The following is a 23,921-nucleotide window of genomic DNA, read 5'->3' on the forward strand; positions in this document are numbered from 1 at the left end:
GTCGGTGTGGACTTGTTGGGCCGAAGGGCCTGTTTCCACACTGTAAGTCTAATCTGTGTCTCTGACCATGCATTTGGCAGATGTTTCTGGTGTTGGATTGGTCCTTGGCTTCGAGATCACTGGCATTGCTTTCTCCTGTTCCTTTTCTGTCAGGAGGCATTCTCACAGATACAGGCGATTGCTTCAGGTCAATTTCTTCTGAAGGAGTGACTCTCATGCATGACATCTATGTTACATTTCTTAAGGGAAGCCTTCACCGGTCCTTAGAACATAGAACATAGAACATAGAAGGATACAGCGCAGTACAGGCCCTTCGGCCCTCGATGTTGCGCCGACCGAATCCTACCTAACCTATACTAGCCCAATAACTTCCAAATGCCTATCCAATGCCCGCTTAAATGACCATAAAGAAGGAGAGTTCACCACTGATACGGGCAGGGCATTCCATGAACTCACAACCCGCTGTGTGAAGAATCTACCCCTAACATCTGTCCTATACCTACCACCCCTTAATTTAAAGCTATGTCCCCTAGTAACACCTGACTCCATTAGTGGTAAAAGGTTCTTAGTATCTACCCTATCTAAACCCCTAATCATCTTATACACTTCTATCAGATCTCCCCTAAACCTTCTCTTCTCCAATGAGAACAGCCCCAAGTGCCTCAGCCTTTCCTCATAAGATTTTCCTACCATTCCAGGCAACATCCTGGTAAACCTCCTCTGCACTCGTTCTAAAGCTTCCACATCCTTCCTATAGTATGGCGACCAAAACTGCACACAATACTCCAGATGAGGCCTCACCAGAGTCTTATACAACTGCAACATGACCTCAGGACTCCGGAACTCAATTCCTCTGCCAATAAAGCCCAGTACACCATATGCCTTCCTCACAGCACTATTTACCTGGGTGGCAACTTTCAGAGATCTGTGTACATAGACACCAAGATCCCTCTGCTCATCCACACTACCAAGTAGCCTACCATTAGCCCAGTAATCCATCATCTTGTTATTCCTACCAAAGTGAACGACTTCGCACTTAGCTACATTGAATTCCATTTGCCACATTTCCGCCCAGCTCTGCAACTTATCTATATCCCGCTGTAACCTACCACTTCCTTCCTTACTATCCACAACTCCACCGACTTTTGTGTCATCCGCAAACTTGCTTACCCAGCTTTCAAGTCCTTCCTCTAGATCATTTATAAAGATAACAAAAAGCAATGGTCCCAAAACAGATCCTTGTGGTACACCGCTAGTAACTGCGCTCCAAGATGAACATAATCCATCAACTACTACCCTCTGTCTCCTTCCAGCCAGCCAATTCCTAATCCAAACCTCTAATGTATCCTCAATGCCATACCTCCGAAGTTTTAGCATTAGCCTACCATGGGGAACCTTATCGAACGCCTTACTAAAATCCATATACACAACATCTACTGCTTTACCCTCATCCACTTCCTTAGTCACCTTCTCAAAGAACTCAATAAGGTTTGTGAGGCACGACCTGCCCTTCACAAAACCATGCTGGCTATCCCTGATCACGTTATTCCTACCCAGATGTTCATAAATCTTATCCCTTACCATTCTCTCTAAGACTTTGCCCACCACTGAAGTCAGACTCACTGGCCTATAGTTACTAGGGCTATCCCTACTCCCTTTCTTGAACAATGGGACCACATTCGCTATCCTCCAGTCCTCTGGTACTATTCCCGTAGACAATGACGACATAAAAATCCAGGCCAATGGCTCTGCTATCTCCTCCCTAGCTTCCCATAGGATCCTGGGGTAAATGCCATCAGGCCCAGGAGACTTATCTATATTCATCCTTTCCAATATTCCCAAAACCTCCTCCCTGCATATTTCCAGGGCATCCATTCTAATTATTTGTGATTCCATATTCACATCAGCAACAGTGTCCTGTTCCTGAGTGAATACTGATGAAAAGTACTGATTTAATGTCTCTCCAATCTCCTCCGCCTCCACACACAACTTCCCACTACTATCCTTGACTGGACCGATACCTACCCTAGTCATCCTTTTATTCTTGACATACCTATAGAAAGCCTTTGGGTTTTCCCTAATCCTACCAGCTAAAGACTTTTCATGTCCCCTTCTCGCTTCTCTTAGCTCCCTCTTTAGCTCCTTCCTGGCTACCTTATAACTCTCAATCGCCCCAACTGAACCTTCACGCCTCATCTTTACATATGCCGCCTTCTTCCCTTTCACAAGGGACTCCAATTCCTTACTAAACCACGGCTGCCTCACAAGGCCCTTTACACCATGCCTGACTGGTACATACCTATCGAGGACATGCAGTAGCTGCTCCTTGAACAATCCCCAGAAGGACATAGCATGTCCTTCATGCCATACCTTTTCCTTTCTCGTGCTCATCTGCTTTATTTGAGCTATGCAAAGATTTGCTCTGGCAGTCAGCTCTCAGGCGTCCTATGCACAGCCATAGAGGAGGAAACATTTTTTCTCTCTCTCAGAGGGTTCTGATTCTTTGGAATTCCCTTCCTCAAAAGAATCTTTAAATATCTTTAAGGCAGTGGTAGATAGATTCTAGATTATCAAGGGGATGAAGTATTATCAGGATATATGGAAGAGGATAGAGTTGAGGTTAAAATCTAATCAGCCGTGATCTTATTGAATGGTGAGCAATTTTGAAAGGCTGAGTAGCCTACTGTTGAGCCAATAACCTGGTCAAAGTAGCAATAGAAAAGCAGTAGTAAATGGAAAACAGACAAATTATAGGGTGAGAACAATCAGAGCTATAAAGGTCTAACTAAGATAAACTTTCTACTGTTAATAGATTTTAAATACTTTGAGGCTTAAAATCATGCAATAGTTTTCATTTTAAAACAAGAACTTCTCAAGCAACAGGATGAATTTATTTTATTAGCACTTTGATTATTTAAGGCACAAAGGTTTGACTGTTTTGATTTTAAACTCTGATTAGATTAGATTAGATTAGATTCCCTACAGTGTGGAAACAGGCCGTTTGGCCCAACAAGTCCACACTGACCCTCTGAAGAGTAACCCACCCAGACCCCTTTCTCTCTGGCTAATGCACCTAACGCTATGGGCAATTTAGCATGGCCAATTCACCTGATCTGTACATCTTTGTACTGTGGGAGAAACCCATGAATTTATATGAATACAAATTAATCTGATAACTATGATGTAATTGCAGAAATACATTTTATAAAACAAGGAAGACTTCCAAGTAATTAATATCTAATGCTAAAAATGTGTTGCTGGTTAAAGCACAGCAGGTCAGGCAGCATCCAAGGAACAGAAAATTTGACGTTTTGGGCATGGGCCGTTCATCAGGACCTTATGCCCGAAACGTCGAATTTCCTGTCCCTTGGATGCTGCCTAACCTGCTGTGCTTTAACCAGCAACACATTTTCAGCTGTGATCTCCAGCATCTGCAGACTTCATTTTTTACCCAATTAATATCTAATATCTGGAAAGGTTTGGTGAGGCTGAAAATAGAACTTGTAGCAATGTCTCGTTGCCATTAATTTTAATTTGAACGATGTGCTGAGTTTTAGAATGCATGTTGCTAAGTACTATAATCAACTGATTGGGTGCAAACATGCAATTAAAAACTGTCAGACTTCTTATAGATAATTTTTGTTCTCTTGTGATGCTTGTCGCAAGATGTGCAGTGAGAACTAGATAAAGACACATAGTTTTACAGGGTGGCATGACATGCAAAGCCTGAAAAAGATACAACTTTTGAATCTGTGCAAATTAGCTGGACATGAACAGCAATGTTAATCCTACACTTGGCTTGAGATAAGGACAGAAGAGAAAATGATTCTGTAAATCTTCTCACACTGGAACATAATTGAAACATACGTAGATGGTGGCAGATAACAGCATGTTGATGTTCAGCCACATTGTCTACACAGATGTCCTTGGGTATCCTCTGTTTTGATTTTACCATGCAGAAGAAACTTTATCAGGCCCATACATCCATACAGTTTGCTGACAGTGTCTCGTTATACACATGATGGCTCAGTGTAATCAACTATAAGTACATAAAACTTCACATATTTGCTTTATAAGCAATATTTTGTCAATTTGTGCATTAACAAAGAATTAATAATTTGGAACTGCTGCCATCTCAGCTCCATGTCACATATGTTAGACTGAGTGATGGAGCAAATTTGTTCATAGATTTGCATCCACTTTTCTTCCTGTAATTGATTAAATTTGATTCTGTGCACAATTAATTGGAGACAGTGATTAAAGTTCAGATGTTCCTCCAGGTCAAGAATCTCTTCCTGTAGCATTGTGTGAGTGTGGCATTGACTGAAGACAAAAAATGCTGGAGATGACAGCAGACCAGGCAGTATCCATGGGAAGAGAGTAAGCTAATGTTTTGAGTTGAGATGACTGTTCATCAGAGCCCTGGTTCAGCATTTGCAATAATTTGCTTCTACATGTTCTTTATTTCTCCATTTTCTTGCACATGATACAGCACAAAGACACTGAAGGTAGTTGAGAGCAGGTAAGAGAAGAGAGAAAAGTCATATTTTCTTGAGATAAAAATAGCTTTACAAATACCACTAACCCTCAGACTTTCCATCCCAAAGTCACCATGCAAATGGTGTGCTGTTCCATCAATACCTGTGCAATTAGCATATTGTATGAAGCAGGCAAAAGGTGAAACTAACAAAATAACTTATCAATTACAGAATTTTCAAGAAGACCTGTAAAAATTTACAATTTTATGATCGCATATAAATGTGTTATCACGTAGCAAGAGAAAATAACTGGCCACATTCCATGTTAATGTGACCTAATGTGAAGACAACACAGTTCATCTGAAAACTAACGTCCCATACTTTGGGTTCGGATTAGGTTCATGTCCTCGTACACTGAGTTTGGAGCTCTCCCACGTGCTGGCACTTCAGGTTGGCATCTTTTCCTTGCCTAAAAACAAAATCACATTTTAGAAATTGTACTCCTCTGCTTTGTCATTTCGATCTCTAAGTAGCAAACACTACAGCTTGCAGATCAGGGTGATTCCATATATGCTGTTCATTTGGAATTAACTTTATGTATGTCATTATAACTGGTAATGAATTCTTCTTATTTAATACTGCCTTGGCATTTCATGTTTCTGAAAATAGAATAATGAGACCCCAAAAACCTGGCCACATTCAGAAGGTGTCTCTAACATAGATAACATTTGAGAATCACTGAGTTACATAACTGCATGGAAAATAACTGACACAAGAAACAGAACGAGCAGTGTTCTATGGCTGGTAATATTGCCCTACATCATACCCTCACTTCTGTGGGTTTGTGTAGCTGTTTTTAACCAAGCTGTTAAGACATCTTATGACACGTGTTTCAGACAGCTAGAATTTGAACCCAGGCTGTTTGACTTAGAAGCAAGGAACAGAGCCCTCTGTGGCCGACAAGAAACTTCTGAGGAGAGGGGAAATTCTATAGTTGTGCTTCTAGACTATGAAATGTTCATTAAGTATCCCAAAATCCTAGATTTGTTACAGCCCAGAAGGAAGCCATTTGATCCATTCTGCTTGCACTAGTTCTATTAGCCTAGTACTAATTTTCTGCCTTTTCCCTACATCCACCATATCATTTGTATTCAAATTATCATCCAATGCCCCCACGAATGCCTTAAGTGAACCTAGATCCATCACGTTTCCACACAGTGCAGAACTGTTCACTGTGAAAAAGGTTTTCCTCACATCATTGCTTCCTTTTTTCATCACCTTACATCTGAGTCCTCTCATTTCTTTTCAGTTTATAAGCAAGAACAGCCTCTCCCTATCTATTCTATCCAACCTACTCATGAATTTGGAACCTTGTGGCAATCTTCATTCTACCTTCTTCTCTCCAAGGAGAGCAGTCCCAGCATCTTCAAGTATCCTCATAACTGGAGTTTCTCATTCCTGGAACTACTTTTGTAAATCACTTTGGCACTCTCTCCAGTGCATTCACATCTTTACTAACAAATGTATACAACATTCCATGTTTATTTATTTCATATTTCAGACAAGATCTGAGAAAAAAAAAGGCAGTTTCTTAGCTTCCTTTTTCAGTCAGAAATCTTTCCTACTTTCAAAGGGAGAGACAGTTAGAGGATGATCATAGACCGGCCAAGGAGCAACCCTGAATAATTTTAATGCTATCTCTCAGAATCTTTGAGTATATCTCAGGTATATCTGAAACAGTTTAACAGATATAAATTTTTTAATGGATGATAACACACAACATGCTTTTTTTTTGTCAGGTTAACAATCTAGATAATTGTTCAACTGTACTATTTGAATTTATATTAATTGAATTTGTTTAATGATATTTCTTATTATACTTAAAATGGAAGAAATAATTGTTAAGAAAACATTTGGAACTCACATGCCAAGATATCAGAACCAGAGCACAAATAATAGCTATTGCTACAACGACAATCACACCAATCACAATTGGATCCTTATATGAAAATTGTCTACAATTTATTGTTTCTTCACAATCAGCTTTACAGTCTTTTATCCTGGATTCTGAAAAGATACAAAATATTTCATTGTTTTCTGTAAATATTTCCATATATAAGACCTCCATATTGTCATGAAATTATTTTCATTTTCTATAAAATTCTGGATTCTTTACAGAAGGAAAAATATGTTACACATCAGTTGGGAACTTCAAATTTTGTTTGTTATTTATTCGTGGAATGTGACCATCACTGGCAATGCCAATACTTTTGTATATCTATTGCTACACTTGAGAAAGTGGTGGTGAGCTGACATCTTAAACCTTGCAGTCCATGGTATAGAGTCATAGAGTTATACAGCACGGAAACAGGCTCTTCGGCCCAACACGGCCATGCTGACCAGATATCCTAAATTAATCTAGTTCCATTTGTCAATGCTTAGTCCAGAGGTGTCTAAACCCTTCCTATTCATATACTCATCCAGACACCTTTTAAATGTTGTAATTGCACCAACCTCCCCTTCTCTGTCTGGCAGCTCATTCCATACACACACCATCCTCCATGTGAAAAAGTTACCCCTTAGGTCCCTTTTAAACACTTCCCCTCTCATCTTAAACCTATCCCCTCTAGTTTTGGACTCCCCCACCCTGAGGAAAAGACCTTGGCTTTTCACCCTATCTATGCCCTTCATATGAACATTTGTATAAGGTCGCCTCTCAACCTCCAACAATGCAGGGTCAACGGCCCCAGCCTATTCAGTCTTTCCCAAAAGCTCAAACCCGACAATAACGGCAACACCCTTGTAAATCTTTTCTGAACTCTTTCAAGATTTCACTTCCTATAGCAAGGAGACTAGAATTGAACACAGTAATCCAAAAGTGGCCTAACCAATGTCCTATACAGCCACAACATGACCTCCCAAATCTTATACTCGATGTACTAACCAATAAAGATAAGCATACCAAACACTTCCTTCACTCCCACCTGTAGAGTCTACCTGTGACTGTACTTTCAAAGAACTGTGAATCTGCACTCCAAGGTGTCTCTGTTCAACAACAATCCCCAGGAGCTTACTATTAAATGTATAAGTCCTGCCCTGAATTGTCATTCTAAAATGCAGCACAGATTTCGCTGCATTAAACTTAATCTTCTATTTCTCGACCCTTCAGCCCTTCTGATCAAAGTCCCTTTGCACTCTAAGGGAAGCCATGTAATCCAAGGATACCCACATTAATGTTGTGGAGGGAGATCCAGAATTTTGACTCAACATGAATGAAGGAATGGCAATTTGTTCCACATCAGAATAGTGTTTAGCTTAAAGGGAGTCTTGCAGGTGTTGGTGTACTCATGTGTCTGCTGGCCCACCTTCTAGGTGGTAGAAGTTATGAATTTTGAAGATTCTGTCAAAGCAGTCTTGGTGAGCTGCTGCCGAGCAACTTTAGGGAGTGCTGCCACTGAATGGCAGGTGCATGGAGCGAATGTTTAAGATGATGGTTGGAGTACAACTCAAATGGACTGCTTTATCCTGGATAGTGTTTTGAGATGTGGATGCCCATGGAAATGTGTTCTGCACCATGGTCCAGTGTCTTTAATTTTTGGTTTGTCTCATTCTCCTTACTCCAATTGTTTCACTTCCAGCCTCTTTCTTGAACTCTAATAATACTAACAGTAGTTTATTATCACTTTTATTTTTACAAGTGCTTTGCTTATCCTATGATTACATCAGTAGTCATGAAGTAATGGTGGAGTGCATTGTCAATGGAGTATTAACCCCATCACAGCAGATGGAAGGAAAAGTCTAATGATGATCATGAACCCATAGCGGTTTGTCATAAAAATCTATCTGATTTTTTTTCAGCTGGTTAGGTGCTGATCTCCTTACTTGAGAAAGAGTATACTCGCACTAAAGGAGGTGCAGAGGAGGTTCACAAGAATGATCCTGGAATTGAGAGAGTTGGTTTCTGAGGAGAGATTGGGTAGACTGGGACTTTGCTCACTGGAATTTAGAAGAATGAGAGGGGAATCTTACAGAAACACATAAAATTATGAGTGGAATAGATAAGATAGAAGCAGAGAGATTGTTTCCACTGGCTGGTGAAACTGGAAGTGGGGGCAAAGCCTCGAAATAAGAGGGAGCAGATTTGGGCTGAATTGAGGTGAAAATTCTTTACCCAAAGGGTTATAAATCTGTGAAATTCCTTGCCTAGTGAAGCAGTTGAGACGACCTTGTAGAAATATTTTTAAGGCAAACAGATAGATTTTTGAACAGTGAAGGAATTAAGAGCTGTGGTGAGCAGTTGGATAAGTGGAGTGGAATCTACAAACAGATTAGACATGATCTTGTTGAATGACAGAGCAGGATCGATGGGCCAGATGACCTGCTCCTGTCTCTATTTCTAATGGTCTTATGTAAAGCCATTTTATGCTGTTTAGGCCCTCTACTCAGTGCACATACATAGAATTGGCACAAAAAACCTATTTAGTTTAGTAACAAATCACTGTTCTAGAATTATTTTTCTATGAAAGCCGACCTCAATTTAGCAGATTGAAATATCTTTTTTTTAAAGACGAAGATCTTTCAGGTCGGCTTAGCCACAGAATTCCACGATGCTCAGACTTGTTTCATTCCTCAGAATCCTTATCGTATTTGCAGAGGGAATTTTGAATCCTACCATTGTTTTTTTTTTAAAAAGGTATGGACATTGGGACATGTACCAACAGATTAAAAAATAGAAAAAAATGATTTTGTTCTTTAGAAAGGAGGTAAGGGAAAAATTATAAAAATGACAGACTGAGAGGGAACTATTGGAAATGTTGATGACTGACAGCCTAAGGGATCACCTGGAAAGATAGTTTTGTTAAAGGGTGTCAGCCTGGTTTTAAAAGAGACAGATAATGGCTGACCAATTCTCTGAAACCCCCATTTGAAAGTTATATTTAGTGGATAAGGTTTGAGGCAATGAACTTTAATGTACCTGGATTTTGGGAAGTTATTTGACATTATTGCAGTAACAGATTAATGCAGAAGGTTCATCATGCACATGACAAAACAATAAGCTAGTTCTATCCTTGGTTCAGAAACAAATAGCAAAGTTGGCAGTACCTCACGGGAGTTGGTAATGGGTTTCTTTTTTGTTAACTGATTTAAAATATTTCTCTAAAAGACTTGTAAACTATCAATAGTTGTGGATGATTCAAACTGGGGCTATGCCAATGATGCCATCAATCAATGCAACAATTCAAAGAATTCTGAATGGATTTGATAAATGAATAGCTAGGTGCCAGAACGTGACATCAGTTATGCAATGAAGCAGAAGGCATAAGGTTCTTAATGGTCACATACTCAAAGTAACATGGCATGAAAGAGGTGTTGAGATTTAGCAGATAGATTATTAAAACTGTCATTCTATACTGCTAGACAATGAATACTCAAGTCAATCGTTTAAGATCTACCCTACAAATGCTCCATCTTTCTTCTCCACAAAGTATAAAAAAAAACCATGACACTATTGGAAGAATAGGAGTTTTCATTAGCTTCTTACTGATATTATATTCAAATATAGGAGAAAGTAAGGACTGCAGATGCTGGAAATCAGAGCTGAAAATGTGTTGCTGGAAAAGTGCAGCAGGTCAGGCAGCATCCAAGGAGCAGGAGAATCGACGTTTCGGGCATGAGCCCTTCTTCAGGAATCCTGAAGAAGGACTCATGCCCGAAACGTCGATTCTCCTGCTCCTTGGATGTTGCCTGACCTGCTGCGCTTTTCCAGCAACACATTTTCAGCTATATTCAAATATGGGTAATAATATTAGGTTTAGGTCTCACATCACTTGAAAATAGTTGCAAGACTGAGTCTTGAACTCTGACAGCCATATCAATCAAAAGGAAAAGTTATCTACCTTGGAACTTTACTTTCCATTGGGAAAGTGGATCAAGGGAATATTGAAAGAATTCTTTCATATTTTCCTGGAATATTTTGAATGCAAGCTTTCTTTTGTCAGGCCCAAGATTTAAGAGCTGGGGATACAACTTAGAATTAAGGATGCCAAAAGAAGATAAGTAATTTAAGTTTTTTTTCTAAGAAGAGGATGATAAAGCTCAGGGATAGATTTTCAGCCAGACTGGTGGAAGAGAAAATCAATTTTAACAAGACAGGATGAATTTCCACTGAGAAAAAAGGGAAAATCTGTATTTATTCTAGACAGACGGGATGTTTGGAATTAGAGAAACATTAAAGGACACAGATTAGATTAGATTAGATTAGACTTACAGTGTGGAAACAGGCCCTTCGGCCCAACAAGTCCACACCGACCCGCCGAAGCGAAACCCACCCATACCCCTACATTTACCCCTTACCTAACACTACGGGCAATTTAGCATGGCCAATTCACCTGACCCGCACATCTTTGGACTGTGGGAGGAAACCGGAGCACCCGGAGGAAACCCACGCAGACACGGGGAGAATGTGCAAACTCCACACAGGCAGTCGCCTGAGTCGGGAATTGAACCCGGGTCTCTGGTGCTGTGAGGCAGCAGTGCTAACCACTGTGCCACCGTGCCGCCCACTAAATGGAATTTCAGGATGTGCTAAATCACATTATAGACAATGAAGTAATTTGAAATATCATCAACTTTCTAAGGTATGAAATTTGACCACTAATTTGCATACAAACTAGCAAATATATATGCAGCAATTAAACACATGACTAGATAAATATTATGCTTCTTGGTGTAGGTTTTGGGATAAATATTGACTAGAAGATCATGAAAAATTCTTTGCTTCCATAGTATTATGGGGTCTTTTGCATTTTGTGGAGAGGATAGGTGGAACATTGATATTATATAGATTTCCAAATTTCACTGTAAATCGTAGAAGGTGAAAATTCATAAGAAACAAGGTTTTTTTTGTCCACTTGAGTCATTCAATATGAGACTACAACATTGTGAAATAACCCCAATGGAAATATACTCTGCTGTGATAGAGAGCAATGGCTTTCATTTTAATTCACTGCATTATCCCAAAATCACTGATGAATAATGTTGAATTGAGTCAAACCTGAACAATTTCAATGGAACCCTGCCTGAATAAAGGATGAGAAAGGACAATTCGGATTCTCTCCCCAAACTAATTTGCCAATTTTCATCATTGTGTCATCAATGGCAAGATGATCTCACCAACATTTTGGGATTCACAGCCTGACATGGAAATTTGTTGTTTTGATAAGTCAGCAAAGTTTGAGAAGATTTGTAGCTCAGGTTGGGGTTCTGGATGTAAGTTAGCTCGCTGAGCTGGAAGGTTTGTTTTCAGACATTTTGTCACCATACTAGGTAACATCATCAGTGAGCCTCCAGTGAAGTACTGGTGGTAAAGCCTACTTTTTATTTATGTGTTTAGGTTTCTGGGTTGGTGGTGTCATTTCCTGTGGTAATGTCATTTCCTGTAAAGATAATTGTTTGTGTAAAACAATATGAATGAAAGCAGCAAATGACATGCGCCCTCAGATATCCTTTTTTTTCATTATATTTGGTTTTCTTTAGGATTAGCTTTACTTCTGTAAACTATGTCAGATGAAGATTTGAAAAATAAATCATACCTGATACGAACACTGTCTCTTGTACAATTTTATCATTTATAGATGTTTGATTTCTTATTCCAAAAACACAATAGTAAATGTCTCTGTCACTTTCCTGAAAGTCACGAAGGGTCACTGTGAAATTTTTCACATTTCCTTCACAGTCAAGGCGATGCTCATATAACTTGTGTTTTGTAACCTGGCTTGGGTGGAAATAGATCAGATCAATGGGCTTAGAAACACTTCTCTTTAAGTAAGTACCCACAATGGTCCCTTTAGAGGATGAATATACACAATTTATCAAAGCTGGGGATCCATTTTTCACTCGTACAATGTGCAGAGTCTGGGAAATGTGGCCATCTGTAAAATACATAATGTAAAATATTATCAGTGCAGTTAGAAACCTCTGAAAAATATTAATTATCAAACAAACCTTTCCTTTGTGTAAGCATAATAATCTAGTTTCCTGATTCACATTAATATTTGAGGATAGTTGATCATTTTGGGAAGGTTACCTCTGGGAGGGTCTGATAATTAAATAATGAACTTTAAAAATTGCCAGACCTGACTTCTGTGTCATGGCAGGTGACCCTGGAAACAGTGCAGAGGTGAGATGGACAAAAGGCTTGCTTTGGTATGCTGGCTCTTTCTTCAAGATTGTCAAAAGAGAAGAAAGCATAATATAGCCCTTCAGCCCAGTCCACTCACACTAGCTCAGCCCACACACATCCAGTGCCCAAGCCATGCTATCCCATGCTCATCTTCCACAGCCCCTTATAGCCTCTGTTCCAATCAATGCATCTTAACCACCTCATGACCCATTATATCCCCTATACTTACTTTGTGCCAACCCATGTCATTCACAGAAGACTCCTCCACCACCACCCTGTGCCCTTACACTTCCATGCCAACTTATCCATTTTTCAACATGGACAGTGCACAACACTCATGACGATATAAAATAAAGAAAATTCTAAACAGTTATTGGAAAATCATATCTTTTTTAAAAAAAGTATTGATTCACAAAAAACTTATAACATTCTTTCAAAAGCATCATCTCTAATAAGAACAAATTCTTCATTCAAATGCTTTTTTAAGAACAATAATTGGAGTTCATAATCACTCTTCCAAGAATTTATAACCATTTGAAGCTGTCAATCAAATGGTGAAATTGCAGGCACCATACTGTGATAATGGAATGTTTTGAAATTAGCCAGATAGAGTTAATGCAGTGATGATAATTCTCATGCTTATGTCAACAGAAAAATTAAAATAGCAAGAAATTGTTTTTGCACTCTGGAGTTTTTTCAAACATTTGAAAGTAGAGGTTTTAAAGATCTTGGCAGCTTGACAGTTGTTTTTGATACATTTCACAGTTGTTTTTTCCAGTTTCATTTGATAATTTCATTTGACAGTATGTTTCGGAATTTTATGACAATTTCTTTTCTGTAGAGTAACCCACCCAGACCCATTCCCCTACCTTACTTTTACTAATGCACCTAACACCAAGGGCAATTTAGCATGGCCAATTCACCTGACCTGCACATCTTTGGGTTGCGGGAGGAAACCGGGGCACCCGGAGGAAACCCACACAGACATGGGGAGAATGTGCAAACTCCACACAGGCAGTCGTTCGAGGCGGGAATTGAATCCGCATCCCTGGCGCTCTGAAGCTGCAATGCTAACCACTGAGCCACTGTGCTGCCATGGTGGCTCAGTGATTAGTATTTCTGCCTCACCGCACCAGGCTCCCAGGTTCAATTCTAATCAGAGGGAATTGGGTCTGGGTGGGTTACTCATCGGTGTGGACTGGTTGGGCTGAAGGCCCTGTTTTCAAACTGTAGGGAATCTAATCTTTTGACAGTTCCAATGAGCTTGACTGTGTAAATTAGTTTATACACTTTTTCATCCACATTTGTATTTATCTTAAATAATTACAAAGGTCACTGTGCATTTTCCAAAGGATGGGTGCCCTCAGTTAACTGTCTCTTGTGGCCACATCTAAAAGGGATTCCTTACCACTCTGAAAGTTTCCCAAACTTTAAACCTATTCCTATTAGGGGTGATCAGCACATGTTTCTTGTGTCTGACTAGTAAAAAAGGATACTACTAGAGCTAGTTACAGCCTTATATATACAGCTGAATCTGGAAAACACTGATATGCAATTGGAACATGCCCATTCCTCGCACACAACGACTTAAATGGTAGAATTATGACTGGGGTGGGACAGCTGGAGATTGGAAAATGCTTTCACTATTTTGTTTTAACCTGTCCTCTCTTACTGCAAAATGCAAATCAGGCCGGATAGCCTTCTATTAACTGGAAAGTAACTGTGAACAAGATGCAGGGGGACTATTTGAAATTAGAGAAATTTCTGAGCTGAAGTTGCTAGACTCCAAAGAAAAGCTACAGTCATATGTATTGAAATCGACACTTGAGCTGGAGTATCCACAGTTGTGAGGTGCTTAACTTAGTCAAATGACCCCAAAGAAAGCACATACATTGAACAATAGCAGGAATCTTTAGGAAAATTGAAGTGAATTTCTGAGAATTGTTGTACTTTATTTTGATGCCAGGAAGTGAAGGAACTTTCAAGAATCTGATAAGTATCCATGGATCTTCTTGGGCTGGGTGGGAACACTGTGGTAGTGGAATTCAAAGTTTAAAAAGTAATGTTCACAGTGCCGTGAACAGTGAAGAAACCATGGTATCATTCGACGTGACGGCACTGTTCACTTCAATTGACAAAACCCTAGCCAGAGAAACAATAGCCAACCTACTGGACATACATAACAGAACACAGGAGGCCGAACCTATCAACAAGGACGGCATACTTAAACTACTGGACCTGTGCCTCACCACACACTTTACATTCAACAATCAGATATACGAACAAATCAACGGAACACCCATGGGATCACCAATCTCGGGACTCATAGCAGAGGCAGTTATGCAAAGGTTAGAACATACAGCCATACCACAAATCCAACCCAAACTCTGGATCAGATATGTTGATGACACCTTTGTAATCATCAAAAACACAGATATAGAAAAAACACACCGAATCATCAACGCCACACTCACAGGAATCCGATTCACACGAGAAGAGGAAAAGGATAGCCAACTCCCATTCCTAGACGTGTTAGTAGAGAGAACACCCAATGGAGAATTCACCACAAGGGTACACAGGAAACCAACACACACAGACCAAGTCTTAAACTATGAAAGTAACCACCCCAACACACACAAATGAAGCTGCATCAGGACACTATTCAAAAGGGCCACAACACACTGCAGTACACCAGAACTGCGAAAAGAGGAAGAGGAACATCTATACAAGGTATTCGCCAAAAACGGATACCCACGCAACTTTATCACCAGATGCCTAAGAGATAGACCGAGGAACGAGGACATGCCACAACCAAAAGGACTAGCCACTCTACCATACGTTAGGAGCGTCTCAGAACTGACAGCCAGACTACTGCGACCCTTAGGACTCATAACAGCACACAAGCCAACATCCACGCTCAGACAACAACTCACTAGAACAAAGGACCCAATACCCAGCATGAGCCAAACTAACGTAGTTTACAAAATACCATGCAAGGACTGCACAAAACACTATATAGGACAAACAGGAAGACAGCTAACAATCCACATCCATGAACATCAGCTAGCCGCAAAACGACACGACCAGCTATCTCTAGTAGCCATACACTCAGACAACCAGCAACATGAATTTGACTGGGAAAACACCACTATCATAGGACAAGCCAGACAGAGAACAGCCAGAGAATTCCTAGAAGCATGGCATTCATCCCCAAACTCCATCAACAGACACATTGACCTGGACACCATATACAAACCACTACAGCTGAAACTGACACCCGGAAACGGCAAGAACATCCATCAACAGACACATCGACCTGGACCCCACATACAAATCCACTGCAGCTGAAACTGACACCTGGAAGCGGCAAGAACAAACCAATACAAATACCGGAAGAAACATCAAAGCAGCGCTTCACAGGAGGCTCCAACAGCACTGATGATGTTCCCTAGCCAGGGAACGAAACGTTTGCAGCAAAAGCTTCCAGCTCGGCGAGCAGAACTATAACAACGGATACCCGAGCTACAAATCTTCAATCAGATTTTAAACTTTTCTCTCTCTTGTGAGATGTGATATCCTGACAGAGTAGCAGAGAAGGGTAGGGAAAAGATGCAAATGTGTCTTGTCAAAACACTGAGAAGATAAGGCTCTCCATCAAGGAAAGGGAAGCATTTACTTCCAACTTGGCACAGGGAAGTCATAAGGCGGTGCTCAATATAGTCTCATCAAGACTACCTTCTCAATTTATTTCTCAGCTCCTCAATATTTCTTGAAACAATAAAGGCTGTGACATTTGAAAATATGTCAGGCCACAAACATTGTAAACTTTTTCGAAATTGTCATCCAATGGAAAGATTGGAAAAGCCCTAATTCTCCGCCTTGACCTTGGTAGCAGGATTGATAAGGGGGCATTTTCAGGCTGGTAACCTGCAACTGATTGTGTGCCACAGAGATCAGTGCTGGGGCTGCAATTATTTACAATATATATTAATGACTTGGATGAAGAAAGTAAATGTACAATGACCAAGTTTGACACAAAAGTAAGGAAGGCAAGTGGTGAGGGTGACACAAAATGCCTGCAGAGATACATCAACAATTTCGTGAGTAGGCAAAAACTTGGCAGATTGAATATAATGCAGGAAAATGTGAGGATATGAAGAATAGAACATCTGAATAATACATAAATGAAGAAAGACTACAGAAACTACAGAACAGAGTGATTTGGGAGTCCTCGCTCATGCATCACAAAAAGCTAGTATCTAAGTTCAGCAGGTGATAGGGAAGGCAAATGAATTTTGGCCTTTAATTCAAAGGTGTAGAGTATATTAGCAGGGAGGTTTTGCTGTAACTATACAAGGTACTTGTCAGACTACGCCTGGAATACTGTGAACGGTTTTAGGCCTGATATCTAAGGAAGATATATTGACAGTCGAGAGAAGGTTCAAAAGTCTGATTTTGGCTACAGAGGGACTGTCTTATGAGGAGAGATTGAGTAGATTGGGCTGATACTTGTTGGAATTTGGAAGAATGAGGGTGACCTAATTGAAACATGCAAGACTCTTAGAGGACTTGACAGGGTAGCTGTGAAAAGGTTGTTTCCCCTTGTGAGAGAGTTTAGGTCCAGGGGCATAATGTCAGAATAAGAAATCACACATTCAAAACACAGATGAGGAGAACTTTCTTCATTCACAGGGTTGTGGATCCATCAAATTCTTTACCACGGAGGGCTGATACCACTGAGGGCCATCATATTTATTCAAAGCTGAGATAGATTTTTAATCACTAAGGGTATTAAGAGTTGTAGGGAAAAAGCATGAGAATGGAGTTGAGGATTATCAGATCAGCCATGATCTCACTGAATATCAGAGAAAGCTCATTGGGCTGAATGGGTGACATCTGCACATATGTCTACGGGTCTGATTCTTGCTATGTGGTAAATAACTGCTTTGTATGTGAGAGATCCTGAGTTCAAATCCTAGACAACCTCTCATGTGTTCCTATTTGCATGGGTTACTGGAAAACGGCGTGCCAGAAGAACAAAAGTAATATGAGGCTAACTAATGAAGTTTTGATTTTCTAACCCATATTTGAATGAAGTTTCAGTTATTGAATACAGAGAAACACAAATATATAGTTCAAAATAAATGTTTCTTCATGTTTGGAATTGTGTGTTAACAAAAACTTTGTGTCCTTACAGTTTTTCAAATTACAATAGCGCCTCGACATACGAACGACCCCATTTACGAACAAATCGGTTTACGAACAGGATTGTACGTAAAAGTTTGCTTCAATATATGTATGAAATTCAAGGTATGAACGAAGGTGCGAATGGAAAAAGCCCGTGTGCGACCACGTGGTTTCATTGTTCTGCTTTGCTACACGCTTGTTGAATGCAAAAGCTCTCGGACCCCACGTGAACTCATTCAGTTCGTCTTTGGCGCGTGCGCCGTGAACAGCGTTCATTGCTACGTCCAAGTATTCCAAACAATGGGAAAGATTGATTCAGTTCACAAACTTTTCAGTTCGCGAACTGGGTCCTGGAATGGATTAAGTTCGTAAGTCGAGGCACTACTGTATACATAACCTGTAATCAGAGTTTTGTCTGAACTAATATTCGACAAGAAAGATGTAATTGAGATTGAGGATCTGCATAAAAATATGCACTTTTTCATTCAATGCTATTGTATTGGTTCCTGCATATTTATTCAATTCTCTGAAGGATTCAGATGATAAATGAAATGTCAACCTACTGACAACTTCGAAAGTTATACAGAACATTGGGTTGATGATCTGACATTTAGTCAGATGTATTGAGTATTTAGGATTTAAGAGTATATTAAAGATGTCAATGTGGACCTGTGAAGCTGAATGGATTTTGAAGAGGCTCATCAATTAATTTTAGGAATGTACATCATATTCATATGTACTTTCCAAAACTTTGTATAAACAAGATCCAAATAATTTGTAAAATAGTTATGAGATCAAATATTGAAAACATTTTAATCAACAAATGCTTGAATGAGGAGAAATGATTCTGAGTGTTAAGAAATCAGTTTAGCTTCATTTGAAACAGTTCAACTGAACAGCAGATAATTTCAGTCAATCATCAATTTGAAATACAAACAGTGTTTCAAAATCTATTCTATGAACTCTGGCTAAATAACACATGCTGAATTCAATGTTAGCAGTCACACAACACCAGATTTAGTTCAACAAATGTTTATTTGAAATCACAAACTTTAGGGGCTTGTGATTTCAAAAAAACCTGTTGGACTATAACCTGGTGTCGCCTGACTTCTGACTTTGTCCACACCAGTCCAACATTGGCATCTCTACATCACAAATTCAATGTTGTTCAATGCTGGTCTGGCAAGCTCTGTAATGTAATATTACACTATTTCTGTGTAAATAATTATTATAATCAATGTGCAACATGGAAACAGACCCTTTGGTCCAACTTGTCCATGCCGGCCAGGCAACCTAAATAAATCTTGTTTCTATTTACTAGCATTTGGCCCATATCCTCTAAACCTTTTCTATTCACAAAAGTACTCAGATCCCTTTTAAATGTAATTGTACTGGCCTCCACCACTTCCTCTGGCACTCATTTCACACACACACCCAAAAGTTGCCCTTTAGATCGCTTGTAAATATTTCGCCTCTTCCCTTAAACCTCTGCCCTCTAGTTTTGGACTCCTACACTCTGTGGAAAATACCTTGTCTATTTACCCTATCCATTCCCATTATGATTTTATAAACTTTGATAAGGTCACCCCTTAGCCTCTCAAGCTTTAAGGAAAATAGCTGCAATGTATTCAATCTCTCCCTTTAGCTCAAACCCTCCAACTCTGGCAACATACTTGCAATTTTTTTTTCTGAACCCTTTCAAGTTTCACAACATCTTTTCTATGGTAGGGAGATTATAAGGTTGAAATATTTTTTTCAGTTAATTATTCTCAGCTTTAATCATGTTGAAGTGATCACTTGATTGCATATCAGAACAATTATTTACATCCTTTTGAATTGCTTTTGACTAGAAACATGTACCAAACCACTCCTGAAGACATTAAAAATGAGAATCCCTACTGTGTGGAAACAGGTACTTCGGCCCAAGCAGTCCACATTGACCCTCCGAAAAGTAACCCACCCAGACCCTTACTCTGTATTTACCCCTGATGAATGCACCGAACCTACACATCCCTGAACACAATGGGCAATTTTGTATGGCCAATTCATCCAACCTGCACATCTTTGGATTGTGAGAGCAACTCAGAACACCCAGAGGAAACCTGCGCAGACAGGAGGAGCATGTACAAACTCCACACAGTCGCCCGAGGCCGGAATCAAACCTGGCTCCCTGACGCTGTGAAGCAGCAGTGCTAACCACTGAGTCACTGTACCGCCCCAGGAGGGGGTAAGGAATTCAATATCATCAAAGAGAGGGGCATAGGAAAAATGATAAGAGCTTAGTTAAAGTGATATTTTAAGGAAAATTTGAAAACTGAAGTGAGAAGTGGCAGATGGATTTTGAAAGAATCTTAAATAACATTGAACACATCAAATCACTTGAGCCTGATGTACTGTATAAAATAGATCTTGAATATTCTTCACTTATAAAAGAAACATTAGCATTTGAATTGACTTCTGCTGTTGGCATTTAGAAGATTTGACAGAAAATCCTGAAGAAGGCATCTCCTACCTGTCTTTACTCCAGAAATCATCCAAATGAGAAGAACCTGAAGAAGCTGGATTCTTTGTGGAACCATTCTTGATGCTCTTATTTCTGTCAACAATTTCAGAAAAGAGTGGTTAGTTAAATTTCCGCTGTCAGTTAAACCACGTAGTGCACACCACAGCACAAGCTTTAAAGGGACACGACTTAGTTTCTACAATCTCTTGGCAACAATGTACATGCTTAAATTCATCTACTAAAACCACTCTACTGCAATATCATTGAACTGAAAACTGTAAAGCTTAACATACGAACAAGGACCAAAAGAAGGTGACACGGTCCTTCACCATTCAATAAGACTGCAGCTGATCTGATTTTTAACCACTACTCTGCAGTACTGTATACCCATGATAATTCTTCATCCCTTTGGTAATTAAGGTTGGTTTCTACCTTAAAAATATTTAAAGATTCTGCATTAACTGACTTTTGAGGAAGGGAATTCCAAAGACAATAGGTTTTTTTTTCCCTCTCATTCCTGTCCTAAATGGACCTTTAGTCCTAGATTCTCCCATAAGAGAAAATATCCATTCCACATCCACCAGGTCAAGTCCCCACCAGATCTTACATGTTTCAACTAAGTCATCTCCAATTCAGCTAAACTTCAGAGGACACAGGCCTAACCTGTCTAGCCTTCTTCCATAAGGCCATCTACTCATTTTAGGTATTAGTCTAGTAACCCTTCTCTGAATTGCTTCTAATGCATCAAAATTCTTCTGCAAATGAAATGACCAGTATTGTACTGAGTGTTCCAGATGCATTATTTCAAATGCAATGCATAATCTTCTAGTTTTGCATTCAATTCTCCTCACAATAAAGCACATCATTCTGTAGCTTCCCTGATTACTTGGTGTACTTGCATACTAACCTTCTGGTGGGAAGTGGGGTAGCCATGGGAGTGCATGAGAGAGGAATTTTCAAATCAGAAACCGTCTAAGAACTTCAAAACTGCTCATGTTCTCAAAATGAAGGGGAAGGAATACTGCAATTTATTTCAAATTAATAGATGAACACAGTCACCTCCTTCTCAAATGTTAAGTCTTAATGATATTACAAAAGTACAGATCTAGTTCTGAGCAGCTTCCAATAGAGCAGGTAACAACTGAGCATGGAGGAAGCAATCAGCAGCAGAAACAAAACTTCAAATAAACCCACAAATTAACAAAACTATGAGAGTGAATATACAGAGGTTTACTATTAACCAATCATTACAGAAACAGGATTACTTGCGGTTGTTGCTGTCATAAAATTGCTGCAATCGAACTGTTAGAAGCATTAATTTCTACATTGGAGACAAAAGGTCCTTTTCAGATACAAATAGGAATTAGCATTTGAACCTGCTTAAAACTCACTTCCACTTTATCACAATCTCCAAACTACTTCTCTCTTTTCTGTCACCCTCTCTGCAGATTTGCAAGGTTAGAATATTGTGACAAGTTATGTCTTAGCTATGTCAGCAACTCTCAAGGGGAACTGAACAGCTTCTATTTCATAAAATGATTTAACTGATGTAAAACTATGATGCTGACAAATTGTTTTGTTGGGACCATAATGTCACATGACTGTTAATTGTACGTTTTAACATTCCATTAAACTACATTTCTGAAACAAGACCTGAAGCTGTGTGTTTTAACTCTGTGGCATTATTCATGTGGGTGCTATGGAAATTTTGAATGCCAAAAACGTCACTCACCTTGTTTACACTGAGTTCCAGTGGAGTGCCTTGACAGTAAAAGTGTTTGTTCAATCTTCTGTACATTGGCTAGGAGCAAGCAAAAGTGGCAATTTATGACATTAAATAACACCTGAGATAACTTTGATTCTCTCCCTGCTACGTTGGACCTTGTAGATATTATCTAATGACCTCCCCAAGAGACTTTCAGATACAGTACTTTTGATACTTGTTTATGCCACTGCACAGTGCAGAAGTATGATTTTGCTTGTTTCCGGAGGTGTTTGCAAAAGTTTTCAGTTTCACAAGGGAGAGGTGTTAGAATTTGGCAAGCAAATTAAAGGAGTCGACAAGCTGGTCAGGTAAAAGATAAAGAAAATATCTGAGAAAAACTCTGCAGGTCTGGCAGAATCTAGTGAGAGAAAAACAGACTTGACATTTTGAGTCCAATAGGATTCCTCTTCAGAAATGAAGGAGATGGAAATGGAAATAGAAGGGTATTCTAGGGTTTGGAAAAAGGGGAGAGGGTCTGTTGAAACAAAAGTGAAGGTCGGGGATAATTTTGAGGATGAGGAGGTTAAATGTCAAGGGTGTCTTGGAACAAGTCAAGAGACTGCTTGTTTCAGCAATGAATACTATAGATACAACCATTCTGAGGTTAATAGCACAATGGGGATCAGATTTGACTGGCAGTAACATTATTAAAGATTGCCCACCTGTCTGTTAGTGAATTAGACAGTGAGATTTAAACTTTGACCTGTCTAAGATATCTCCATCACAGCAAATTGGCTAGCAATCAGTGACCAAGACATGCCTTTTTCTTTACAGCAATTGAGTCATAAAGTTATACAGAATTGAAACTGACACTTTGGTCCAACTCATCCATGCCAACCAGACATCCCAATCTGACTTAGTCCCATGTGTCAACATGTGGCCCCACATCCATCTAAACCCTTCCTATTCATATACCCATCTAGAGATTTGTAATTTTACCCACCTTCACTCTGGCAACTCATTCCATGCACACACCACCCTCTGTGAGAAAATGTTACACCTCAGGCCCTTTTTACTTCTTTCCCCTCTCACCTTAAACTAAAGTCTTCTAATGTTGGACTCCCACACCCTTGGAAAAAGACTCTGGCTATTCACCCAATCCATGCCCCTCAGGACTTTATAAACCCTTATGAGGACACCTCTCAGCCCTCAACTTTCAAGTGAAAAAGGCCCCAGCATATTCAGCCTCTCCCTCAAAACTTTCTGTCCCAGCAATATCTTTGCAAATCTTTTCTGCACCTTTTCACATTTGACAACATCTTTCTTAAAGAATGGCAACTAGAATTGTGTACATATACTAAAAGTGGCCTCACCAATATCCTGTGTAGGCATAAGACTACATCCCAACTCCTTTGCTCAATGTTCCAATTAATGAAGGCAAGCATGCCAAACATTTTCTTCACCGCCCTGTCTAACTGTTCACCTCCACCCCTAGATCTCTTTGTTTACAAAACACTCCTCATGGCCCAACCATTAACTGTATAAGTCCTGTCTTAATGAAATACAGCACCTCACATTTATCTAAATTCAACTCCATCTGCTATTCCTTGACATATTCGCCTATCCGATCAAGGTCCCATTGTATTCGGAGATAATCTTCACTGTTCACTACACCATCTACTTTGGTGTCATCTGCAAATGTACCAACAATATCTCAGATGTAGTATTCCATTAATTAAAATTGTTTAAAGGTCCCAATGCCACTTTGACAGCTACGAGAGAAATATAGTGTGAAAGGTAATTGGGTGAGGAGTTTCCGTTGGGAGATAGGGAAAGGTAACCAGTGAATGAGAAGGTAGATTGACA

General features: G+C 39.6%; 1 protein-coding gene across 2 annotated transcripts; it reads right to left on the bottom strand.

Annotated features, from left to right (window-relative positions):
• Positions 1–3,382: 3,382 nt before the first annotated feature.
• Positions 3,383–22,298, bottom strand: LOC132827810 (CMRF35-like molecule 1). Of its 2 annotated transcripts, none has more exons than XM_060844537.1 (5): positions 22,083–22,298; positions 20,360–20,443; positions 12,071–12,409; positions 6,403–6,545; positions 3,383–4,947 (listed from the first exon to the last, which is right to left on the bottom strand). In XM_060844537.1, exons 2-5 carry the CDS (start codon positions 20,424–20,426, stop codon positions 4,846–4,848), a joined length of 651 nt encoding a protein of 216 aa, XP_060700520.1. In that variant the 5' UTR covers positions 20,427–20,443; positions 22,083–22,298; the 3' UTR covers positions 3,383–4,845. The 2 variants fall into 2 exon arrangements, with proteins under 2 accessions (XP_060700520.1, XP_060700519.1); XM_060844536.1 differs by lacking the exon at positions 22,083–22,298 and adding an exon at positions 21,616–21,671.
• Positions 22,299–23,921: the final 1,623 nt, after the last annotated feature.

Source organism: Hemiscyllium ocellatum, chromosome 25, assembly GCF_020745735.1.
Source record: "Hemiscyllium ocellatum isolate sHemOce1 chromosome 25, sHemOce1.pat.X.cur, whole genome shotgun sequence".
In the NCBI taxonomy this organism is placed as follows: domain Eukaryota; kingdom Metazoa; phylum Chordata; class Chondrichthyes; order Orectolobiformes; family Hemiscylliidae; genus Hemiscyllium; species Hemiscyllium ocellatum.

Coding starts and splice junctions, on each gene's coding strand:
- LOC132827810 (XM_060844536.1), bottom strand. Junction 12,410..20,359: donor GATTTCTGGAGTAAAGACAG/GTAGGAGATGCC, acceptor TGTATTTTACAG/ATGGCCACATTTCCCAGACT. Junction 4,948..6,402: donor TGGTTCTGATATCTTGGCAT/GTGAGTTCCAAA, acceptor TTTTGTTTTTAG/GCAAGGAAAAGATGCCAACC.